This window comes from Henckelia pumila, chromosome 1, assembly GCF_033568475.1.
Source record: "Henckelia pumila isolate YLH828 chromosome 1, ASM3356847v2, whole genome shotgun sequence".
NCBI classification, from domain to species: domain Eukaryota; kingdom Viridiplantae; phylum Streptophyta; class Magnoliopsida; order Lamiales; family Gesneriaceae; genus Henckelia; species Henckelia pumila.
The window spans coordinates 73739795-73761149 of record NC_133120.1 but is presented as its reverse complement, the minus strand read 5'-3'; the positions used below and the strand labels follow the sequence as shown (position 1 = coordinate 73761149).

Sequence of the window (21355 nt, the reverse complement as noted above, 5' to 3'; positions counted from 1 at the left end):
TTACAATCAATAAGCGTGACTTATCTCTTCTTCATTACATACGCACGGTTCCCCATTTATGTCTTCTTTATCTCTTCTCCAGATCCATTTTCCAAATCAGTGAAGCTAACAAAAACAGTGAGTAGATCTGAAACTTACGTAGATATATACGAACATAGGTTATTTGTGGGAGCAAACCATTGATTTCGTAATTTTGTTTCCGGAAAATGTTGCATATTAAGGAGATTTGTGATCGTGGCTTCGAAGACAGTGGGGAAAGAGAATGGAAAAAGAGAAAGATGGCAATCATTTATTAGGGTCATGGGTAAAAGAGTAAAATGTGCTCCACAATCTCATTTACTGTTCATAAAATATTGACTATACCTGCTCTTTCACGTGGATGCACTGTCCGTGCTTTTCAGGCCTACCAGGCCAATTAGTACAGAGCCCTTGGGTTATCCAAGGATGTGTGCTATATGAACCAAACACACATTTACTTATTAATCACACTCTAATACCCACTATCAAACTGGCCCTAAATATACTTTTTTTCACCCCACCAACAGCTTCAAAACATACTAATAATGACAACTGGTCAAGGGATATTTTTAAATTGGTTTTTATTTTTCACATTTAGTGAGTTCTCATTTTTAGTGGGATATATATGCTTCATCATTTTAATAATATATGGTTCATCAAATTAACTTTGTAAAAGTATAATTCATCGCATTAATATCAAATTTGAACCAATTAAAATATATCAATATTTGGAAGCATGCCGCGTTTAGGCTACTTCCAAATGTATGTTAGAGTCGATATGAATTTTGGTTTTTGACAATAACACAATCTATTATTTAGAAATATCATACAAAGCTACATTCATCAACCAAAATGGGTATAACAAAGGAGAAGGGTGATAAAGAACAAACATAACAAGTCGATAGGCCATCTTGTTCGCACATATACTAACATGATTAATATTAGCAAAGCCTCCTGAAGAAAAAAGATCCAAGATATCGTTGATCATATTGCCATCCGGACTGAGATTCTTTTTTAACGATGTCACCACTTGGACGGCTATCAAAGAATCGGAATACACCAGCACATAACTCAATCCAAGTTCTTTGCCAGCACCATTCCATGTTTTATAACAATTAGTTCAGCAGCCACAACCAAGCCCGGATTGCGAATTCCCTTGGCTTCAGCTGCACAAATACTCCCATGGAGATCTCTAATAACAACCCTAATACTAAAACATCAAATCTTTTCATTAAATCTTGCATCTACATCTAGCCAACTCAATCACATAGGGGGTTTCGACCATCTCTTCTTGTTAGGTGATTGGTTAACTAGGCCTTGAGACACAATCACGTCTTGCTTTACGATATTCATTGAGATAAAATGCCACCCAATCTACATTTACTGAACAAAGCAGTTGATGCACAAGATGCTTCATTATACAAATCTCTTTCCAAATAGCCCAAGTTTGCATTACAAAAAGCTCAAATTCATGTTTTACCAGGTTTTTTTTCATATAAGGCCCACAATAAATGAATGACAGGTTGCTGCACTTCTTCAAAACATGCCACATATTGTTCCGTTTCTAAGCTTCACGAACAATGTAGTAACCCGTCTCTAAATTAAGTTAATCGCGTGCATAATTATGGTGAATTATGCTTAAACATGATTAAGAGGTCCTCAAATGTGATTAAATAGTTGAGAAATAGATTCAGAGTGATTAAAAAAGGTCCGGTGGAGTTTTGGACTTAAGGCAGATCGAAAGCTACGATCTAGGTTTGGAAGCTCCAATCAGAACGGACCTATAGTTTGTGTTTGGAAGTATTGTGCACGATCGGAAGCTTCGATCGGAAGCTTCGAAAAGGGATCGGAAGCTCCGATCGTCCCAAGTATAATTTGTCCAGAAAATGCATAAGCAGTGACATATTTGGGATCGAAAGCTCCGAACGTGATCGGAAGCTCTGATCGTACTGTCGGCAGACACCTTCTAGAAGCGGGACATGTGGTTGGCTGGAGTTGATTGAAAGCGCAGATAGGAAGCCCCGATCGTGCGATCTGTGGTTCTGATCAGTGTCTATATATAGGGGTCGAGAGCTCTTTTTCAACTCGCACCTTCCTCTCTTTTCTCTCCATTCTAGCTAGTATTTTGGGCTTTTAGGGGATTTTAGGCGTCCTATTGAAGTTTCGGGAGTGGTGGAGCACTACAGGAATAGAAGCAGAGTTATGCCCAAGTTTTGATGCAGTCGCCATCAGCGGGCTGACGACGGACGCGTGTATAACTTTCGATTCCTAAAATTATTAGGCAATGCAATAGTCTAGTTAAAGCTTTTAGAATATTATAACTGTAACCGCTTAATTTGGTGTCCACTAGCAAGTATACTAGGTCAAGTAATAGTAAAGTAGACAGAAAGTCCAAGTGTCGAACCCATAGGGACTGATATATGTAATTACCAAAATATAATTATTTTAACTTAATCTAGACTAACCAATAAAAGTGATTTTAGGATTTTAACTAATAAATAAAATTACAAATAAAATCAATTTAAATAAAACACAGCAAGAATTTTAAGGTTGAATTCAAATACGAGAAAAATTCGATCAAGGACACACGTAGGTACCGAACAAATCATGTAACAAGTAGTAAATTCAAGATCCAGATCTAATCTTATATTACGGCAAATTCTTCTAATTTATTTAACAGTCTATTTCTAGAACAGTTAAATCTATTCAAATATTGACGGATCAATCTTTCATAATTCAAATCAAATTCAAATGCATTCGGAATTTTGAGAATTCAGTTTTCACCTAATGTCGCACAATGAAATCGAATACAATTTCTAGTCGATTTAACCTTGTGTTGATTAATAGAGCGATCAAAATCAATTCCTCACCTTTCGACTCGAAATCAATTAACATGCAAGTAAATAACTGGCCATATTATTCACAAGACAAATATAAATCCAATAATCAATAATATTAAATAAGATCTGGAAAATCTCAAATAAACATTCAAGTACTTAGCATAAATTTGTTTGGTCCAATCGCGTGGCCTTGATCGAAAATAAACTACTACTCAAACTTTAGCATAACTCACAATCAAGTTCTTTCAAAAATCAAAATTAGAAAAAAAAAGAAGAAGAATAGAACAAGATGGGAGATTGTAGCCGCCTTTCTTTCTTGCCAATCACGTCCGGCCCCCTTCATCTGACGATAAGAGAGCTATTTATATGCCCAAATCTTCAAAAGATAGTATCCTTCTCGGCCAAGGAATTTTTCAAAATTAAAATACTGAACGCCCGTCTCGCTCGAGCGGTAGAAACTTTCCGCTCGAGCAGGAATACTTATGTCTCGCAATTCTTTCCTTCTCCGCTCGAGCGGTAATAAAGCCCCGCTCGAGCAAGCATCTTTCTGCCCGACATAGGATTCTTCTCTCGCTCGAGCGGTAATAATACGCAGCTCGAGCGGACGTAATGTTGGTCCAAAATCTTCCTTATTTTGCCATTTCCTACACAAAAACTCGGGAGAATGTTATGTAGACACGATGCATGATATATGATTAAAAAAACTAACTAAAAACATAAACAATACAACATAAATGCATGCAAAACAACAATAAAACAATACCAAAATATACACACAAAACACAGTTATCAATTCCCTCATACTTGAACCTTGCTCGCCTTCGAGCAAGACATGCAAAAATAATATGCAAACACAAACATAAGCAAGGTCCAAGGATGAATCATGAACATCATAGCCTCAAAGAAGTTCCAACATACAAAATCAAATTCCGAATGCTCTCAATTTTCCATATAAATAAACCATCAGTCAAGTGTGAACGTGTATGCGTGCCATATTATGTCAGCTACATGCAACTTAAAAAAAATCTGTTCTACGACTGCTTAGAAACTTATGACAAATCAGTGCAAGTTTCACAATCAATTGCTCCTTCCTACCAACCATTTTCAAACGTATCATCGAAGACAAAAGCACAATTGCAAAATGTATTTGTGAGTAAATTATTAGCATCACTTGTCTGACCAAAAGTGAAAATGCAAAGTAAATGGGAAAGAGAAAAGTAAAGGAATTTGAGAATAAAATATGAAATTAAATTTAATAACATGAAATAAAATACTGAAGATAATAAATTTCAAAGAACATTAGGTTTTGCCACGATGAAATTGCACACAAAAAATTCCTATGAAAAGGTCTTATCGTTGTTTAAACTATGCAAATTACTAATTTTATGATCAGACAACTAACTAAAATGTTTTTTTTTTCTCAGCAGACACAAAAATCATTTTTTCTTTTAGTTTTTTATTCAATAAATTTCACTCTTAAAAATATAAATATAAATAAACTAAGAAATATGATCATGAAATAGTAACATATTAGCGACTTGTTGCACGCTAAATAATTTATTTATATAATAAAATTATATTTTAATTAAAATTATTAATTAAAATGATTGTATTATATAATAAATACAAAAGTTTGGGTGAAAAGAAAAGAATTAATTAAATTAAAAAGAAAAAAATAAATCATAATGGAGGGAAAAAAATTGAAATAGTGGAGGGAATGGTTTTTTTTTTGTTTTAATTTTTTATTTTTACTTTATTGGCATTAATATATAGGTATAGATATATTGTGAAGAAATCTGGAATTGGAGGTTTATTTTGGAGGAGGAGGATATTTGATTTGATATTAGAATTAAGCAATGGACGCAAAAACATAAAAAATGAAATAGTTCACAAATTTATTTTCGAGAAGGAGATTTGATATTAGAATTAAGCAATGGACGCAAAAACATAAAAATGGAAACACTTTCACAAATTTTTTGGGGCAACTTAACGTTTATTTTGAGGAAAGGGAGGAACAAAAAATAAATTAGAAAGAAAGATTCAACAGAACATATAATAATATATAAAGAGAGTCGACACTATACAAATAGCAAAAGCAGATTCTGAAAGTGCTAAATAAAAATGATAAAAATATTATAATTTAGAAGTGAACGGGTATTGGAAACTATATCATAGATATCACGGCGCATCAAATAGAGGAGAGAAGCAACAGACATCTGGCTATATGCAAAGAATTGAATATTGTTCCTGTTTTTCATTGTAAAATGTAGATGTGTATGGCTTTGGATACAGGAGAAAATGGTAGCCAATTTATCAAAGGATCTGATTGGCAACGATGATTGAACAACGTCATATTCTCTTTAAACAAAGAAAACTGGAAGAAACTTCAAATTCAAATTCAAAACAATAATGTCATAACTGAGCACAGTAAAAAAAAAAAAAAAAAATTACCCAAACGATTTTAGTAGATTGATATTTTTCTTGAAAAAATTGGTCGTGATTCCAGAAACTTTTAGTATATATATATATATATATATATATATATATATATATATATATATATATATATATATATATATATACTAAAAGATAGCAAAGATAAGAGAAAATTAACAAATTAATCATGTATATTGGCATATTTTTGGATTTGGTCATGTATGTTATTATGTATGGGAAATGGTACAATAACTTGGCTTTGTTTTGGATTATAGTCATGTATGTTGTCATGTCTGAGAAAAAGGTACAATAACTTGATTTTTTTTGTTTTGATTTTGTATATTGTCATGTTTGAGAAAAGATACAATAATTTATCTTTTTTGGATTTCATTATGTGTCGCCGGAACTCGAGAGAGCTGCTGGATTTTGTTATATAAGATTTTGCCTACATAGCACTTTTTAATTATCATGTGAAGTAAGTTGAGTTTCACACAAGAAAAATTAACTATAAAAAATAAATATAAATATAAATATAATAGAAAATACATAAATCAATTAACTCAAACAAATTTTCACATAAAAAAAACTTGATTGAGTCGATCGGTCATATTGATCTTATTAAAAAGAATTTAATTGGCTAATTTTTTTATCACATGGCTTGACAGATAGATACACTATCCGTCATTTATTTCAACAACAATTGTATTAATTAAAACCAAAATATAACAACAATTTTTTGTATTTTATTATTTAAGAGGGGTAGCGATTTGGACTCAATCGCTTCAATTAGATTTTTGTTTATGAAAAGATTTGTTTGAGGTAAATAATTCACATATTTTTTATATATTGGTTTAGGTCTTTTTGTTTTGTTTTTTACTTCATATTTTTTATAGTTAATTTTGTTTATGTGAAACCCAAATTATATCATATGATAATTAATAGGTGTCAAGTAAGTGAAATTTTATGTCAACTAAGCAAAACCTGATAGCTACCTCGAGTTTCGACGACGCGTAATAAAATAAAAAAGTCAAGTTATTGTAAATTTTTCCAAACATGAGAACATATATGACCAAAAAATACTAAATTTATCGTATTTCAGTGTATCGAAGATTTCGATACGTATGGTAACGATATCAATTTTTTCGATACCATAACAATATGAAATTTAAAAATTTTGGTATATAACGGAATACCGAAATAATATATAAAATTTTAAAAATATATAACAATAAATTTTTAAATTTTAAAAATATAAAGTGATTTTTTGGTATAGAACTATATATAATATTGTACCAAAATTTCAGTATATTGTAAAATTTTGGTATAATATGTATGTTAATTATATTTACTTAATATTTCGGTATACCGAAAGTTTCGGTATGATATAAGCATAATTTTTTTTGTACTGTAACGTTATATGATTTTCGGTATGATACGATATACCCCCTATACCAAACCTACCAAGTTTTTGTCTGTATTAGGCTAATCTTTAATACAGTACTAGTAGCTCAATATAGTAATCCCTCCCATCCAATTATATAGTCATAATTTTGTTGTAACCCAATTCTGTTTTGAGTAATTATATTAGACAAGCATGTTTAAATGGTTAAAAACATAATTATGAATCCTAATTTGGGTTTAATAAATAGAGAATCGGATTCAGGACATCCGAAAATGGTTCGGAGGGTTTCGAGGACTCGAGTGGTTAGAAAGGTCCGAACTTGTGAGCTAGGAAGATCGGTGGTTCTGAAGTGTTCGGAAGAGGCGAGGAAGTTCAGAAGCTCCGAACTCACGATCGAAAGATTCGAAGTCCCTCAGTCAGACAGGACATGAGTTTTGATTGGGTGATTTAACAGGTGACAGGTCAGAAGCTCCGAACCTAGAGATCGGGAGCTCCAAAATTCCTCGGCAGCAGTGATTTGTCCAATCAAGGACACATGTTCGGTGGACAGTGATAGGAAGCTCCGATCAGACGATCGAAAGCTCCGAAAAGCGTTCGAAAGGTTCGATCGTGGTCTATAAATAGAGGCTGAATTCCTCATAGTTAGTGTGTGTTTGGAGATGTGGTTGAATGTCAGTGTATACTTCTTGGTGTTTAGTCGTCTTATCGAGGGTCGGGCATTAGCGAAGTGTTACGTCTTGTAGCGGAGCTGTGCTTGGGTCAGGGTCTTCGACATCAACGGGCTGACGATGGACTCATGCATAAGTCTGGACTCTTAGTAGCTATTGGTAGTAGCTAGTAGTCTAGTTAAGGCTTTTAGATGAGTATTGGTGATGTGGTATTATCTTGCCTTGTAGGTTTGGACTGTAGGTAGGGGTGAGCATTCGGTTAATTCGGTCAGAAACCGAACCGAATTAACTGAAACCGAATTAACCGAATTGCATTTTGGTTAACCGAACCGAATCGAATTTATACTAAAACCGATTTAACCGAACCGAATTAAATTCGGTTAATTCGGTTAACCGATCGAATTAACCGATTTTAAAAAAAAAATTAAACATTTTATAAAATTAATAATTTAAATATGATATTTTTATCATTATAAAAATATATTGAGCTTAAAAAATTAAAATAAGAAAAATTAAGTAAACTATTAAATATAAAAACATTTAAAATATATTATAAATTATATATAAGGCCTAATAAAAAAATTCAAAATTTAATTATTTATAATTCGGTTAACCGAATTAACCGAATTTTTTTTAAGAAAACCGAAAACCGAACCGAATTAACCGATTTAACCGAAATTTTATAACATAAAAACCGAATTTCCGAATTAACCAAACCGAATTTCCGAATTGATTCGGTTCGGTCGGTTAATTCGGTTTAACCGAAATTTTGCTCACCCCTAACTGTAGGCAGCCTTTGTACAATCGGGTACCGTGTGACACCCACTGTATCGATGGAGCAGCGTGCGCGGTTATACCCAGGATAGTGATGTTCCAAGTTCGAGGTCCGATATGTGTGGCACCCACTATATCTTCGGAGCAACATGCACATACTAGTGGTGCTTGTGTTTTGAGCATGATGTTCCAGATCTTGATCCCAATGTACCAAAGCATTCGTTATTTCTTGTTGCATGCATCATATAAACTTGTCTACTCGTTTTTTGTGTTCTGGGGTTTAGCGTTCACGTCTCTGCTTTTATCTCAGACAACTCATTCGATGGGACAGGTTTGCAGGTGGACCAGGAGTGAATTCAGTGGTTGATCTGTGACCAGGGCTTGGAAGCAGGGGTCATCAGAGGTTTTTAGATTAAAATCTTATTCTGTATTTATTTATTCGATTGGGTTGTATTATTATTTCTGATTAGGTTCCATTGATTTACCGTTTGTGTACAACCGAGTTGTATTTGATTTTAGATTTCTGCAGATTCTCTGATTATTGTTGTGTACTTGTGTAAGTTTTAATTGCATGTCTAAAGTATGATTAGTGGGTGATTCTGGAGCAAGCCTAGGTCACTACAACTTTTTTTACACAAATTAAGAAAAATCATTGGAAAAATAAATTTTATGTAAACTTCCTACTCTATCTCTATTTAATATATTCAAAAAATGATTGCACAATTTTCAAGGTGTTGTTAATAAAGATATATTAGTAAGGAATGTAAAAAAAATACTAAATATGATATATGTCTATATCTTGAGACAAACAAAAAAAAAACATAACCTATATAATTAGGACGGAGTGAGTACTAAAAAACTCTGCACGAGTTATGTTTTTGTACCGTCTTTTTTTTATAATGGAAAGAACCAAAAATATTGGAGAAAAAGGGGAAAAAACTAACACTAGTTTAGTAAATACCGAAATTTGATGTTAAAGCTGCATAAAATTGATGATAAAAAAATGTATAAAGGAAAAAAAAAAAAAAAAAAAAAAAAAAAGGAGGAAAGAAAAAAAGAAAAGAAAAGAGAAGAAAAGAGACAAGATGCAGTCATCGCGAAGGACATTCGAGAATTAATGAAATCTGAAAGGTTTACTTCGATTCGGCACATGAGGAGACAGACGAACAAAGCAGCTCACTACCCTTGCCAAACGAGTACTGAATATGCAAGCTAGTTTCGAATGAGTTCAAGGGGGATTACCACCTTGGCTTTATTGTATTGAAATGAAAGACTTTATTAATTCTCAGTAATTATATTGGTTTATCTTCAAACAAAATTTGGTTAGTTTAGTGACCTCAAACTATAAGTGATGTAATTTATTAAAACTAGTGTCTCAACACACATAGTTGTGTGCTTATAAAATCATTTTTTAATATTAATTTTAATTTGATTCAATTTTATATATATATATAACCCACATGCTATAGATTAGAAGCAATAAATAATTATTATCAAATACACAATCTTGATATTAACAAGTAAAAAAAAAAAAAAAATCATACCACGAACCACTATAATGCTGCATGCTTATGCTTGATAATGATAACTAGTACTCGGTGCACGCATTGCGTTCTTATACAGTTTGGTTTTTTTAGCGAAAAACAATATGATGAAATTAAAAAATTATAAAAATGATGTTTTGTAAATAAATATTCAAAAGACAAAAAAGTAGCATTATGTAATTAAATAACTATCAAATGACGAAAAACATCAGGGAGATCATACATGCATGCAACATACCAAAGCCTCTCTCATTTTAAATACTAGAGCGGCGCACGTATTATATGCTTGTACAGTTCTTTTTTAAAAAAATATATATTTCAATTATAATTGTTGAATAAGGTAAAGCACGGGCGGAGCCAGGATTCAAAAGTACCTGGGGCTGGCTCTGCCCTGTTTTAGAATTTTTTTTTAAAAAAAACAAGTTTTACTTAAAAAAATTGTAGTTAAAAATTTAATTATATAAATTTAATTTATTTATTAAAAATATATTTTCAAGTCTAATTCTATTGTCCAATAAAATTTTATTTAGAAATAAAATATTAATTTTTTTAAATAAATATTAGGGTTGTTCAGTAAACAAAAGTATTATATTAAAATCCGAAACCGAAGCTACATAACCAATATTTTTCAAATCTAAAACCGAACTTCTGAATAAAGTATTGAACCAATTTTTCAGATGAATTCAACTAGATAGGTTAATTCAATTGAAATTGATCTTTTCTACTCACCCTAGACTGTAATTGATTTCTGTCTTGATATGTCGATATCTGCTCTTTTGCTTTAAAAATAAATTTTTATTTTTTATTTTCTTCATTTCCTGAAATACCTAACTAAAAAATTTCAATCATCCCAAAATTCACAACGGTTTTCCCAATCTCATAATTTTTCAATTTTCAGTTATTCTAACTAGAAAAATTGCAATACAAGCTCAATAATAATTGCAAAGTTAATAATTCTTAAAGATTTCAATTTTTAACTAATTGTTTATTTTTCTTAAATTCTCAAAAATAATTTTTAGAGTAAAATTCCAAACTTGAAAATTCACATATATCATATTTAAGTCAATATTATCGCAATTAAATATTCAAAAAAAAATTGTCGAGTTTACCTCAAAATCGCATAATTTCAAAATCTATGACAATAAACCAACCAAAAAAATATAATGTAGTGTTCTATTTTTATTATTTTGCATGGGACTAATTTTTATTTTTTTATAAATTTAAAGCTTATAAAAAAAAATTTTAAAAATGGATGGGCTTGGAGTCAACCCTAACCCAAAGGTGGCTCCGCCTGCCGCTGGTTAAAGTAATTAAGATAATATAGTAGATATAAAAACTAGGTGAAAAAAAACTCCATGTTTCGATTGATATATCGAGATTGTATAAAAAAACTATAATTACAATAGCTCCAACATCACAATTTCAAACACTTGAACTTGATGTGATGATAATAACTATAACACCAAATATTTATTGTTTTATTAAAAATTATAGCGATAACACTAACTTAACGTTTTATTATTTTTGAAACCATATATCATGGTTCGGACAAGACAAATTGTTATTTAAAATATATCCATGATAAGCATATGTCTGCCGGACAAGATTTAAAATCAACAATCCATCATTCGGCAACGGTAAAGTCCCGACCTTTGTCAAAAACTATGTACGAAAATTGGCGATGCCATCCCAAGCAAGAAATGTTGAGAAGGTGAAACAATTATTTATTATTATCATTAATAATAAATTAATAATTAAATTGCAAGTGCAATAATTGTGGAGCTAATGCGGAGGCCCTACCCATTAATTTCTGATGCTAATTCACATTATTACTTCTTCCGTTCTCAAAATTACGGGAAGAAAATAAATGGAAAATTACGGGAAGAAAATAAATGGAAAATAATAATGATAATAATAATGATGATAATAATAATAATAATAATAATAATAATAATAATAATAATAATAATAATAATAATAATAATAATAATAACTATAATAATAATAATCACTCGTTACAAAGAGCCTTCTTTTCCTGTCGGGAGAAAACCAAGAAGCAATTAATAATAATAATAATAATAATAATAATAATAATAATAATAATAATAATAATAATAATAATAATAATAATAATAATAATAATAATAATAATAATAAATAATAATAATAATAATAAATAATAATAATAATAATAATAATCACTCGTTACAAAGAGCCTTCTTTTCCTGTCGGGAGAAAACCAAGAAGCAATCCCAAGTCCCAACTTCTTTCTTTCACTTCACCATTTTGTCTGAAAAAACCAAAAATAATAGACATTTGACAAGAATAATTTACCCAATTTCGAGAGTTTTTTAGTTCAGTAGCAATAGGAGAAAGTAGAAAATATTAGTATTATTTGTTGGCTTTTCAAGACTCTGCTCCTGCCTAATCTTGAGGTACTTTTCCTGTTTTCGGTTCCAAGTTTGGATTTTGAGGTGTTTAATTTTGTGGGTTCGGTTTCTTGATTTTGTTTCTCGATTATTTCGAGTGTTTAAAGCTTGGTAGGGAATTTGAGATTTGAATTTTGCTCGAAGTTTGTTTCTTGAACGATTTATTTATGGTGTTGTTTTCGTTCTTCTGTAGATCCATTGTGGAATATGAAACTCGTTTGATGTTTCTTTTTACATGATTAGAATTTGTAGTGATTGATTTTATTTTTTTTTTGTACAGAATCTGATACGATGCTTTTTTCTTGCATTTTAATTTCGAAAAAGCTGATTCAACAAGTAACGAAGTGGCCACCAGGGTAGTCTTCCTAGAGTGAAAGAAGATTTAAACTTTATTTATATTTGTTTAACAAGTATAAGTTTGGCCCCGTAAAATTGTAAATTGTTGAAAGCTCCGGTGTGCATTTTATGCGATAATTGCATAATTGGGCCTTGGAATGAGACTATGAAATATGAATTTGACCGCTTGAGAAAAAAATAGTTTCTTTTCCATTTTTTTCCTACTGATCGGTACTATTGCCATATCTCCATTTGGGGAAGTTGAATTTTGAGTCCCATGAAAGTTTCTTTGTTTTTCTTCAGTCAATTACTGTAATCGAGGAAGAAAACATTTGATTTCCTCTGTTGTTGAGGTTTCTGCATTCGGACATTGATGACGAGTAACAAAGCCTGTGTCTTACTAAGGTAGTGTTTGGGAGAGCTTCTAGGAAGCACTTCTCAGCTTTTTGTTAACAAAATTTCACAAAATTTCAATTTTTTGTTAACAGAAAAGCTGAGAAGTGCTTCTAAGAAGCTCTCTCAAACACTATCTAAGTATGCTTACTAGATCTGTTATTTGTATGTCTGTCTTCTTTCTTTATATTGTTCAAAGGGGACTTGATTTGCTAAGACGTTAACAGCGATAACTGTTACTTCTTGTAAGCTGCTAGCTAATTGGATTGTCATAGTTTGTGTTGTCGGAATTATTATGAAAGAACAAAGTCATATAAAAAAAGATAGATTCATAAATTATTGGTGGTCTTAGATTAAAGATGATTGATTGGATAATTTGGTGATTGACTCATTATATAGACATATTCTAGGTATCATCTTTTCTTTTGCACATGTTAAGTATTTAATTTCGACATAAGCGAATATTATTTGATGCATCATACTCTTAAAAAACAAAGACAAAAGCTATTGTTTGTGATAGCACAAATCTGCCATTGACCTGGAGCAAACTGTTACGAATCAGGATTCACTACTCAATATGTCGTGTAGAAGAAGCTTTTAATTTATCATCATATCAGATATCAATCAGTAAAACTTTTCTCAGTTTGACAATCATTATCTGACTAAGTGATCACATACGAGCAGCTTGATGAGGAAGTAGTTACTTGGTCTTTTTGAAGATCGCAGTACGTAATATTATGAGCATGGATAAAGTATCCCCCGACTGTCCATATCCTGGTTGCTTTTTCTGCGTGATGAAGGAAGGGAACCCAAGTAAGCGCAAAGCAAGTATATTGAAGTTCTTTCGAGAACTTCCTTCACAAGATGACGATGGTCAGGTTCTTCCTATCAGTGGCCTTTGGAATACTGCCATGGCTCATCCTAATGATCCAGAGTTCATCGAGCTCGGAATTTTTGAATGCATGACAGCACTCATTTGGAAGGGCTTAAAGAATCGTCGTTGGCTATCTCATGACCAAAATATTTATATCCCTTACTACGCAGCTCATATAATCGGATCATACACTATGAATATGGAAGAGTTTGCTGAAACTTCTGTGCATGCTGGGGTTATACCGGCACTGGTCGAACTATTGAGAGGAAGGTTAACATGGGTCGAACAAAGAGTGGCCGTAAGAGCACTTGGTCACTTAGCTACCTATGCTAGTACTTTTGCTGCTGTATCGAGCCATGGTGAAATCTTGGAGCTGTCGATGCAACTGGCTATGAGTGCCTTGGAAATTGTTTATTCTCACTTTTACCAGTATGTTGACAGGAGGCTTAGTTATCACTGTGATCTCCTTACTCGCGGCATGGGTGGTGTTGAAATGGAATCGAGGAAGGCCGAGGAATGGGCTAGTCAGTTGCAGTGCTGGTCTCTACAACTCATCAATTGTTTTGCTTTCAAACCTGAATTTCTTCCTACTATTTGCCAACAAGAATTTTTAATAAAGCTTCCGGGTATGTGGGGTGGACTTGTTAATGAAAATTCTCCAGCCGGGATTGGATTGCTACGAACAATTTGCCATCATAAGCTTGGTAGGGGCCCGGTCTCTAGCTGTCCTGGAATTATAGATGCTTTGTGTAACATAGCACGATCATCCGATGACTGGCAATATATGGCAATTGACTGTCTTCTTTGGTTGCTCCAAGATCCTAATACATGCCATAAGGTAATTTCTGCATTTGATTATTACGCCATCTCACATTGTTATTAATGTTTTTTTACTCATCTCTTTATTATGTTTCTAACTAGACTATTTTTCTACTGAATTTATGTATCGAATTTGATGAAACAAATATTTATTACTGATATAAATATTGATTGTTTTCATTTGTTCATAAAAATTTTGAAGTTATACATGCTTAGTTATGAATTGGACATTTGAGGGACTTAAAATTACATTGCAATGATGAAATTTTGTGAGGGGGAAGCCGATAAGTGATTCCTAGAAGTTTTCCAAAACACTACCTAAATGTACCTCATGAGTAGATGCGTAATGGCTGATGAAGGAAAAAAAACAAATGGAGAACTAAAAAAATCTACCTATCTGAAATAACGATGTCTTAGTTTAGAAAAAAGAATGAACAGAACTTCCAAGATGTGATTTAACTTATTAGCTTGACCCAGAACATGTAAAATCGTTGATGTGATCACGTTTGCCATATTTCGAGCTGATTTTGTATGTGTACTATGTCCAACAATTGATGGTTATGGGACACCTTGAAGTTTGATTCGTGAATTTCGGATTGAAATTCACACATAGGGGCACTTGGAGGGAACTGTTCCTCAAAGGGAACTTTGTGCAGGATTTATGTACCCTTACACAATCCATGTCGAATTTTCTTCTCTAAAAACAACCGTTTCATTAAATACTGACCTTAAAATTTGTCTCGCATTCCCAATATGGCTACGTAGAGGAATTTGATCACGATTGCAATTAATATTGATTAGGATAAAATCAAACTTAAATACTGACCTTAAAATTTGTCTCACATTCCCAATATGGCTACGTAGAGGAATTTGATCACGATTGCAATTAATATTGATTAGGATAAAATCAAACTGCTAATAGATGCTATTCTGTAGCCGTATCACATTATCAGACGTTGAACTGTAGAAAAAATTGAGACTTGTGTGTCACTTCTAAGACTATGGATCCAGCAAGGGCAGGATCATAGTAGGGATCTAATTGAATCTTGGCAAGGTTCTTGATTAGATAGCTGAGAGTTCTTGAATACTAGTTTAATGATTCTCCAAGACGGCTAGCTAATGAGTGTTTTAAGCTTGCTTGAAGGAAAAAACTCAACTCAAGCTTCAGCTTTTGTTTTACCTTGTTCAGAAGCTTGTGGGCTTTGTGTTGTTTAGTACCGCAATGAAGATATATCACAGCCACAGTAAAATATGTTATATGCAACATAAATAATTGGTCAAAAGGTGATCATATGTCATCGTCCTGACCATTAAACGTTTATTACAATGACCTTCGTACTCCAGCATTTTTGTTTGAAAGGTTCAGCAAGGAATAGGATCAAGCATGAACAACCTCAATGAGGTGAATCAAGCTCAAAAATATTTTTACGAGGATTGGTCATGTTAAATTTTCAAAAAGGTTTGGCTCGATTCGACTTGTTTGTAACAAGCACTCTGAACCACCTTGATCCCATAAAATGCACCTGTACTGTTACTGCTAACAGGATATCTCGTTTTACAAACACGATCTGCAATCCACACCTGGCAAGCCGAAGTGAATTCCATAAATCAAACATTAGTCTCTTTGTGTTTAAAGTACTTTCATTCATGCATCCCCTATAAGTATATACTAGCAGCTTATTAAGAAGCCATAAGTTGCTATGATCCATCATGTTACTAGGATAGATTGGAAATTTCTAAAATTGATGTGCTTTAAAACTGTAAATTTTTCTGGTTTTGAAACAATCTTTAACCTATTCTTATACTGTTGCGTGTTAATTGTGCAGGTAATGGATAAGGCGGTGCCTACACTAATTGACCTTGCTGAAATAACTTCATTAGGTGAACACAAGAAACTTGGGGATTCAATTGTGAATGTTCTACAAGAATGTATTCAATCATCCGGAACAGGCAGGAGTTCAGTCAGTACCCGTGCAAAAGAACAAGTTGATGAACTGTTTGATTCTCGACAAAAGCTGAAATGGGAAAAGAACATGGCAAAAGAGGATCTCCATATAAAACAGGCAGCTGCTTTAGTGGTTAAACTCGAAGGAAACTCTTTATTTTCCGCAGGTGATATTTCCGGTGCCGCTTCCAAGTATTCTGAAGCATTGTCTTTGTGCCCAATGAGGTCAAAAAAAGAACGGGTGGTATTATATAGCAATCGAGCACAATGCCATCTTTTATTGCAACAACCTTTAGCTGCTATAAGTGATGCTACCCGGGCGCTTTGTCTGAACAACCCTATTAATCGTCATGCCAAAAGTTTGTGGAGACGAGCACAAGCTTATGACATGTTGGGATTTGCCAAAGAAAGTCTGTTAGATGCTATTATGTTCATAAACGAGTGCTCCCAATCGACTGATCCTGACCTTTCATTGAGGCAAAACAAGGTCCCCGATTATGCTGAACGTTTAGTTAAGAAACAGATGCGTGCAGCATGGTTATTTAGGGAGGCTGCTGTTAAACATGGGGGTGTTCATTGTGAAGGCGATGCTGGAGATATTCCCGGTCATGAAAGTGACGATTCTGAGTGGGAAACGGCTAGTGAAAGTGATGCAGAAAATGATGGTAAGGATGAACTAGGTGACAACGATAGGGGATGGAAAAATGAGCTTGAAAGGAAAGATAGGCATCACAAAGCTTCAATTAAAGGTATCACTTATCGTTAGCTTTTGGTTTTAAATCATATAGAAATTTTCAGCTGCCCAACCAATGATGCCCAACTCGTCTCCGACTATTAAAACACGGTACCGGGTTTTAGTGGTCGGGGACGAGGTGGGGAAATATTGTTGGGCAGCTGAAAAGTCCTCTTAAATCATATATCATATCTTTATATGTTGGCATAACATTTTTGTAGTTATTTTACAATGGTACTTGTATTTGATCTAAATTGGTCCTGTCACATTCAATGCCACCCGGCCCCTGCGCAGTATTATGCATATGTGCAATCTCAAAATGTTGGCAGATTCTGGCTAAGAGTTTTATGTTAACTTATCCAGTTTTCGTATACAAACCGAAAAAGTTTTTGTGCTCCAGATTGTTGTTTTCTTTAAAGGGCTAATTCTCTTCACGCTACATTAACGCTTGCTCCCACGTTGACAGCTTGTCGATGTAGCGTGTGCTCCATTATATTGGGAAAAAAATCAAATTTTATATCTGATATTTCTTAAGCTGCAAGTAACACTGTTGACTGTCCAATATCATTAAATTTATCTCCATGCACTAAATGTTTTGTCCCAATAAGATGGTGTTTCAGCGACCAACCTGATCTGAGCGGTTTGGTATCAAAGTTGATTGTATGCTACTTACGGAATAATCTTCCTATTTTCGATAATGCGATACGTCTATATGGATGAGACACATGAGTAATGCATTTGATCGCATCATAAGTCACGTCCCGATCTCAACACGGGTTACTGTCTTTGCTACACCGGGAGTGTTTCTCCCCCTGTTTCAATACCATTAGATCACGTAGGATCCTTGTATTTTTGTGGAAATTGACATGTGTGTTGATGATCCAATGGTTGACATTTGACCGCATCACGGGGGGAGAAGTACTCCAGGTGTAGCATAGTTTAAAGTGTAATGTCTGAATTGTTTTTTATCCACATCTGCATTCAATATGCTTGTTGTGCTTTCAAAAAGTAGACGAGAGTTGTCATTGAACCGTATCAAACTTTTAACCGATGCAGACATAAAGCATGGATACAATTTGCAGCTTACCGAGGATGAATCATAATTCATTTATGGTTACAAGTGACACCTAATCTGGAAACCTTGTGAAACGCATATTGAAATCTGAAGATCATTGCATCAAATAATCGGTGCCGTGTCTTCGAAGGACACGGGGGAAGGAAAATGGCCATCTCCGCTGGTTTATTTGCGGTCTAAAGTGCATCACGGGCAATGTTTTCTGGTTTGTGCATCATTTTTCAGTGCCATGATTTGGTTCAAGGAACTTTTCATGGTTTCAGAGACTGTGGTTCTTCATATCCATGAGATTTTTCTTTATGTTTATTCGTTTGTATTATCCAAAGTTGTGTGTATAGACTATATAAATCTTTAGAAATCTGAAGGATTCCCGAGCTTGAGTGAGTGGAGTGATTTTTGCTGCCCTTTGGTTGTTATTTGATCGACTTTTGTCTTGAAATTGTCGAAGTTTGGGTTTCTCTTTATTTCTTAAAATTATGTAAAAGAATGAATGAGGTTTTTGAGAATTTTTTTTTTAAAAAAAAAGAAGAGAAAATGTATGTTTAGATGCTGGAATAATTGTTGTTTCGTTGTACTCGGATTTTATATTGTAATTGTACTTAAAAAAAGAAGTTGAATAATTGTTGCGCTTAAATACCGACGTTCAAATATTCTTTTCAGATTTGAGAAATTGATTATAAGTATATCGTAGTGTTTGTAAAAAAATGTTTTTTTTTTTATTAAAAGTGGTTAAATTTATAGATTATGAATGAGTTGAAACAAATCATAAGTAAATGGTGCTTGAAAACAAGAGCAAAAAGTTGAAAATTAGTGTTTGATAAATAATTGATTTTAGTATTAATTTTTTTAAAACAAAATTGCTTTTGAAGAATTAAAATGACCATGTTATTATCTTTTGGATTTTAATTAAATTAAAAAAAATTAAAACACACATAATTGATTTTTTAAGTTAAAATTCGGAAAAATTATTTTTTTAGCTATTACAAATTTTTTGGTGTGGTATCGACTTCATCCAAATGATCAAATTCGTAAAAGAGTAACACTCATGTGAGACGGTTTTATTCGTGAGACGGATCAATCATACCCATATTTATGATAATAAGTAATACTTTTGACATAAAATGTAATACTTTTTAATGGATAATCCATATAAGAGACTCGTCTCAAAAAAATAACCCTTGAGATCATCTCATAAAAGTTTTTGTCCCCATAAAAAGACTACGTTTATACTATAATATTTATCAATGGACTCCTTTTGAGAAATATCAAAGAAAAATAACACGAGGGAAAAGAAAAAGAAAAACAAGAACGACAATAAACCACGATATAACTTATAAGCGTCTTGGAAAAAGATGAAATTAATGGACCAGATTTTCTTTATCTTTTTCTTTTTGTGGTGTTAATTTTTCCCAAAAGAGTCCACTTATAAATATTTAAACATCATCTTTTCACTTTGACCCGTGAACTCCAATTCAACGATAACAAACAAAACAATATAATTAAAAATAAATTAGGCCACATCACATGGAGAACTCTCCGGTGAAACCCATGTATATCTTATATTAGAATTGAATATTATATTTATAATATATATATATATTTATTTATGAGGTGTGAACATACATACATGCATACATTTAATTTTGTGAGATGAAGAAAAAAGAAAAAGAATTGGTAGCAGTGGGGTGCTTGTTAGGGTTATGTGGCTTCTTCTCCGAAAGCTGCACTCTCGCAAGATCCATACTCTCCAACCTCACTCGCACCAAAACAACAACGCTTGAAACTCCAAGGTAGCGACCATGGATTCACCGTCCCGCAGCGGGATGAAGCGCTGGGAATATAGTAAAAATTATTAGATGTTATATATAATACTCCAATTATATTGATTTTTTTTATTATAATATATATAATAGTTTTAGATGAGGCGATCATTTCAATTTGGATAAGATTTATATAAGATTGAGATGATTTTGTGTGTTAAATGAGTTTCCGATATTGGATCGATCGTATCTATTCCGTATGAATGTTAAAAGGAAAACAAACAAGGACACCGATGTTTGTCTGTCTCAACTCTCGACTTCATTAGCAAGTGTGTGAATATATATAATAATTTTGGATATCTTGAGTGATATTATGCTTTTGTAAATTATTTGTTTATGTTAAGAAGATTTTGAATCGGGGTTCGCTTTGCATTTTCGGAAATCGGATTGTACATTTTGCCACGCTAGAGTATCTTGAGATGTAAATGAATTGAACCAGTTTCATAAATATTTGATTCATATTCGAACTTATCGAACTCGAACGAAATACCAATATATTTGAAATCTATTTCAAGTACAACTCGAGCTAAAATTATTTTGTTTCATAGTTCACGATCCTCTCGCGAATTTTAACATTTTATTAATATAATATGATGATATATTAAATATATATACATTTCGAGCTTTCGAACGAAGTTTCCGAACCTTCGTATCTAAACAATAATTCAAATAGGTTCAAATATTTCGATTGGAGCTCGAGCCAAAAATATTTAAAATTTTTCTTGCGCCAAATCAAGCTCGAACTCAAATATATTTAATTCGATCTGAACTCAAACTTTAATTTTTTACTACTATTTGGCTCGATTTGATTTCCATCGCTAACAATGTCTAATAGTTTATTTAGCATATCAATTAGAGGTGTTTTGGGCTTTTTGGTATTAGAATTTGTAATGAGTTTTTGCAATATGGTTGGTTAACTTGGTTTTAGGGTAATGAAGTTTCTTTGTTATATATTATTAGCTATTAAGGGAATATTTCATGTTATCTACAAGGACACTGCTATTAAATTAGAAGTGGGATATTTCTAAAAATAAATATAGCTTAGAAATGCAAAAACAAAATAAAATTACAAAATGTCAAATATTATTTACTCTCCAATTTCTCTTGATCAAAAACCTTGTTTACAATATTACCAAAAAAAAAAAAAAAATGCTGCTAATGACGACGGTTTTGAAACTTTATGTGGAGTAAGAGGCCATAACTCGTCGCGAAATGAAATCTTCACTTGAATACCGATCATTTGCAACTT

The 21355-nt window shown here is 32.7% G+C and overlaps 1 protein-coding gene across 2 annotated transcripts; it reads left to right on the top strand.

Moving 5' to 3' along the window:
- The first annotated feature begins 11886 nt into the window (after nucleotides 1-11886).
- LOC140889453 (uncharacterized) lies at nucleotides 11887-18864 on the top strand. Of its 2 annotated transcripts, none has more exons than XM_073297178.1 (4): nucleotides 11887-12117; nucleotides 13484-14552; nucleotides 16360-17227; nucleotides 18268-18864. In XM_073297178.1, the coding sequence occupies exons 2-4, from the start codon at nucleotides 13578-13580 to the stop codon at nucleotides 18312-18314; spliced, it is 1890 nt and encodes a 629-aa protein (XP_073153279.1). In that variant the 5' UTR covers nucleotides 11887-12117; nucleotides 13484-13577; the 3' UTR covers nucleotides 18315-18864. The 2 variants fall into 2 exon arrangements, with proteins under 2 accessions (XP_073153279.1, XP_073153274.1); XM_073297173.1 differs by having other exon boundaries at nucleotides 13525-14552; nucleotides 18268-18863.
- The last annotated feature ends 2491 nt before the right edge of the window (nucleotides 18865-21355 follow it).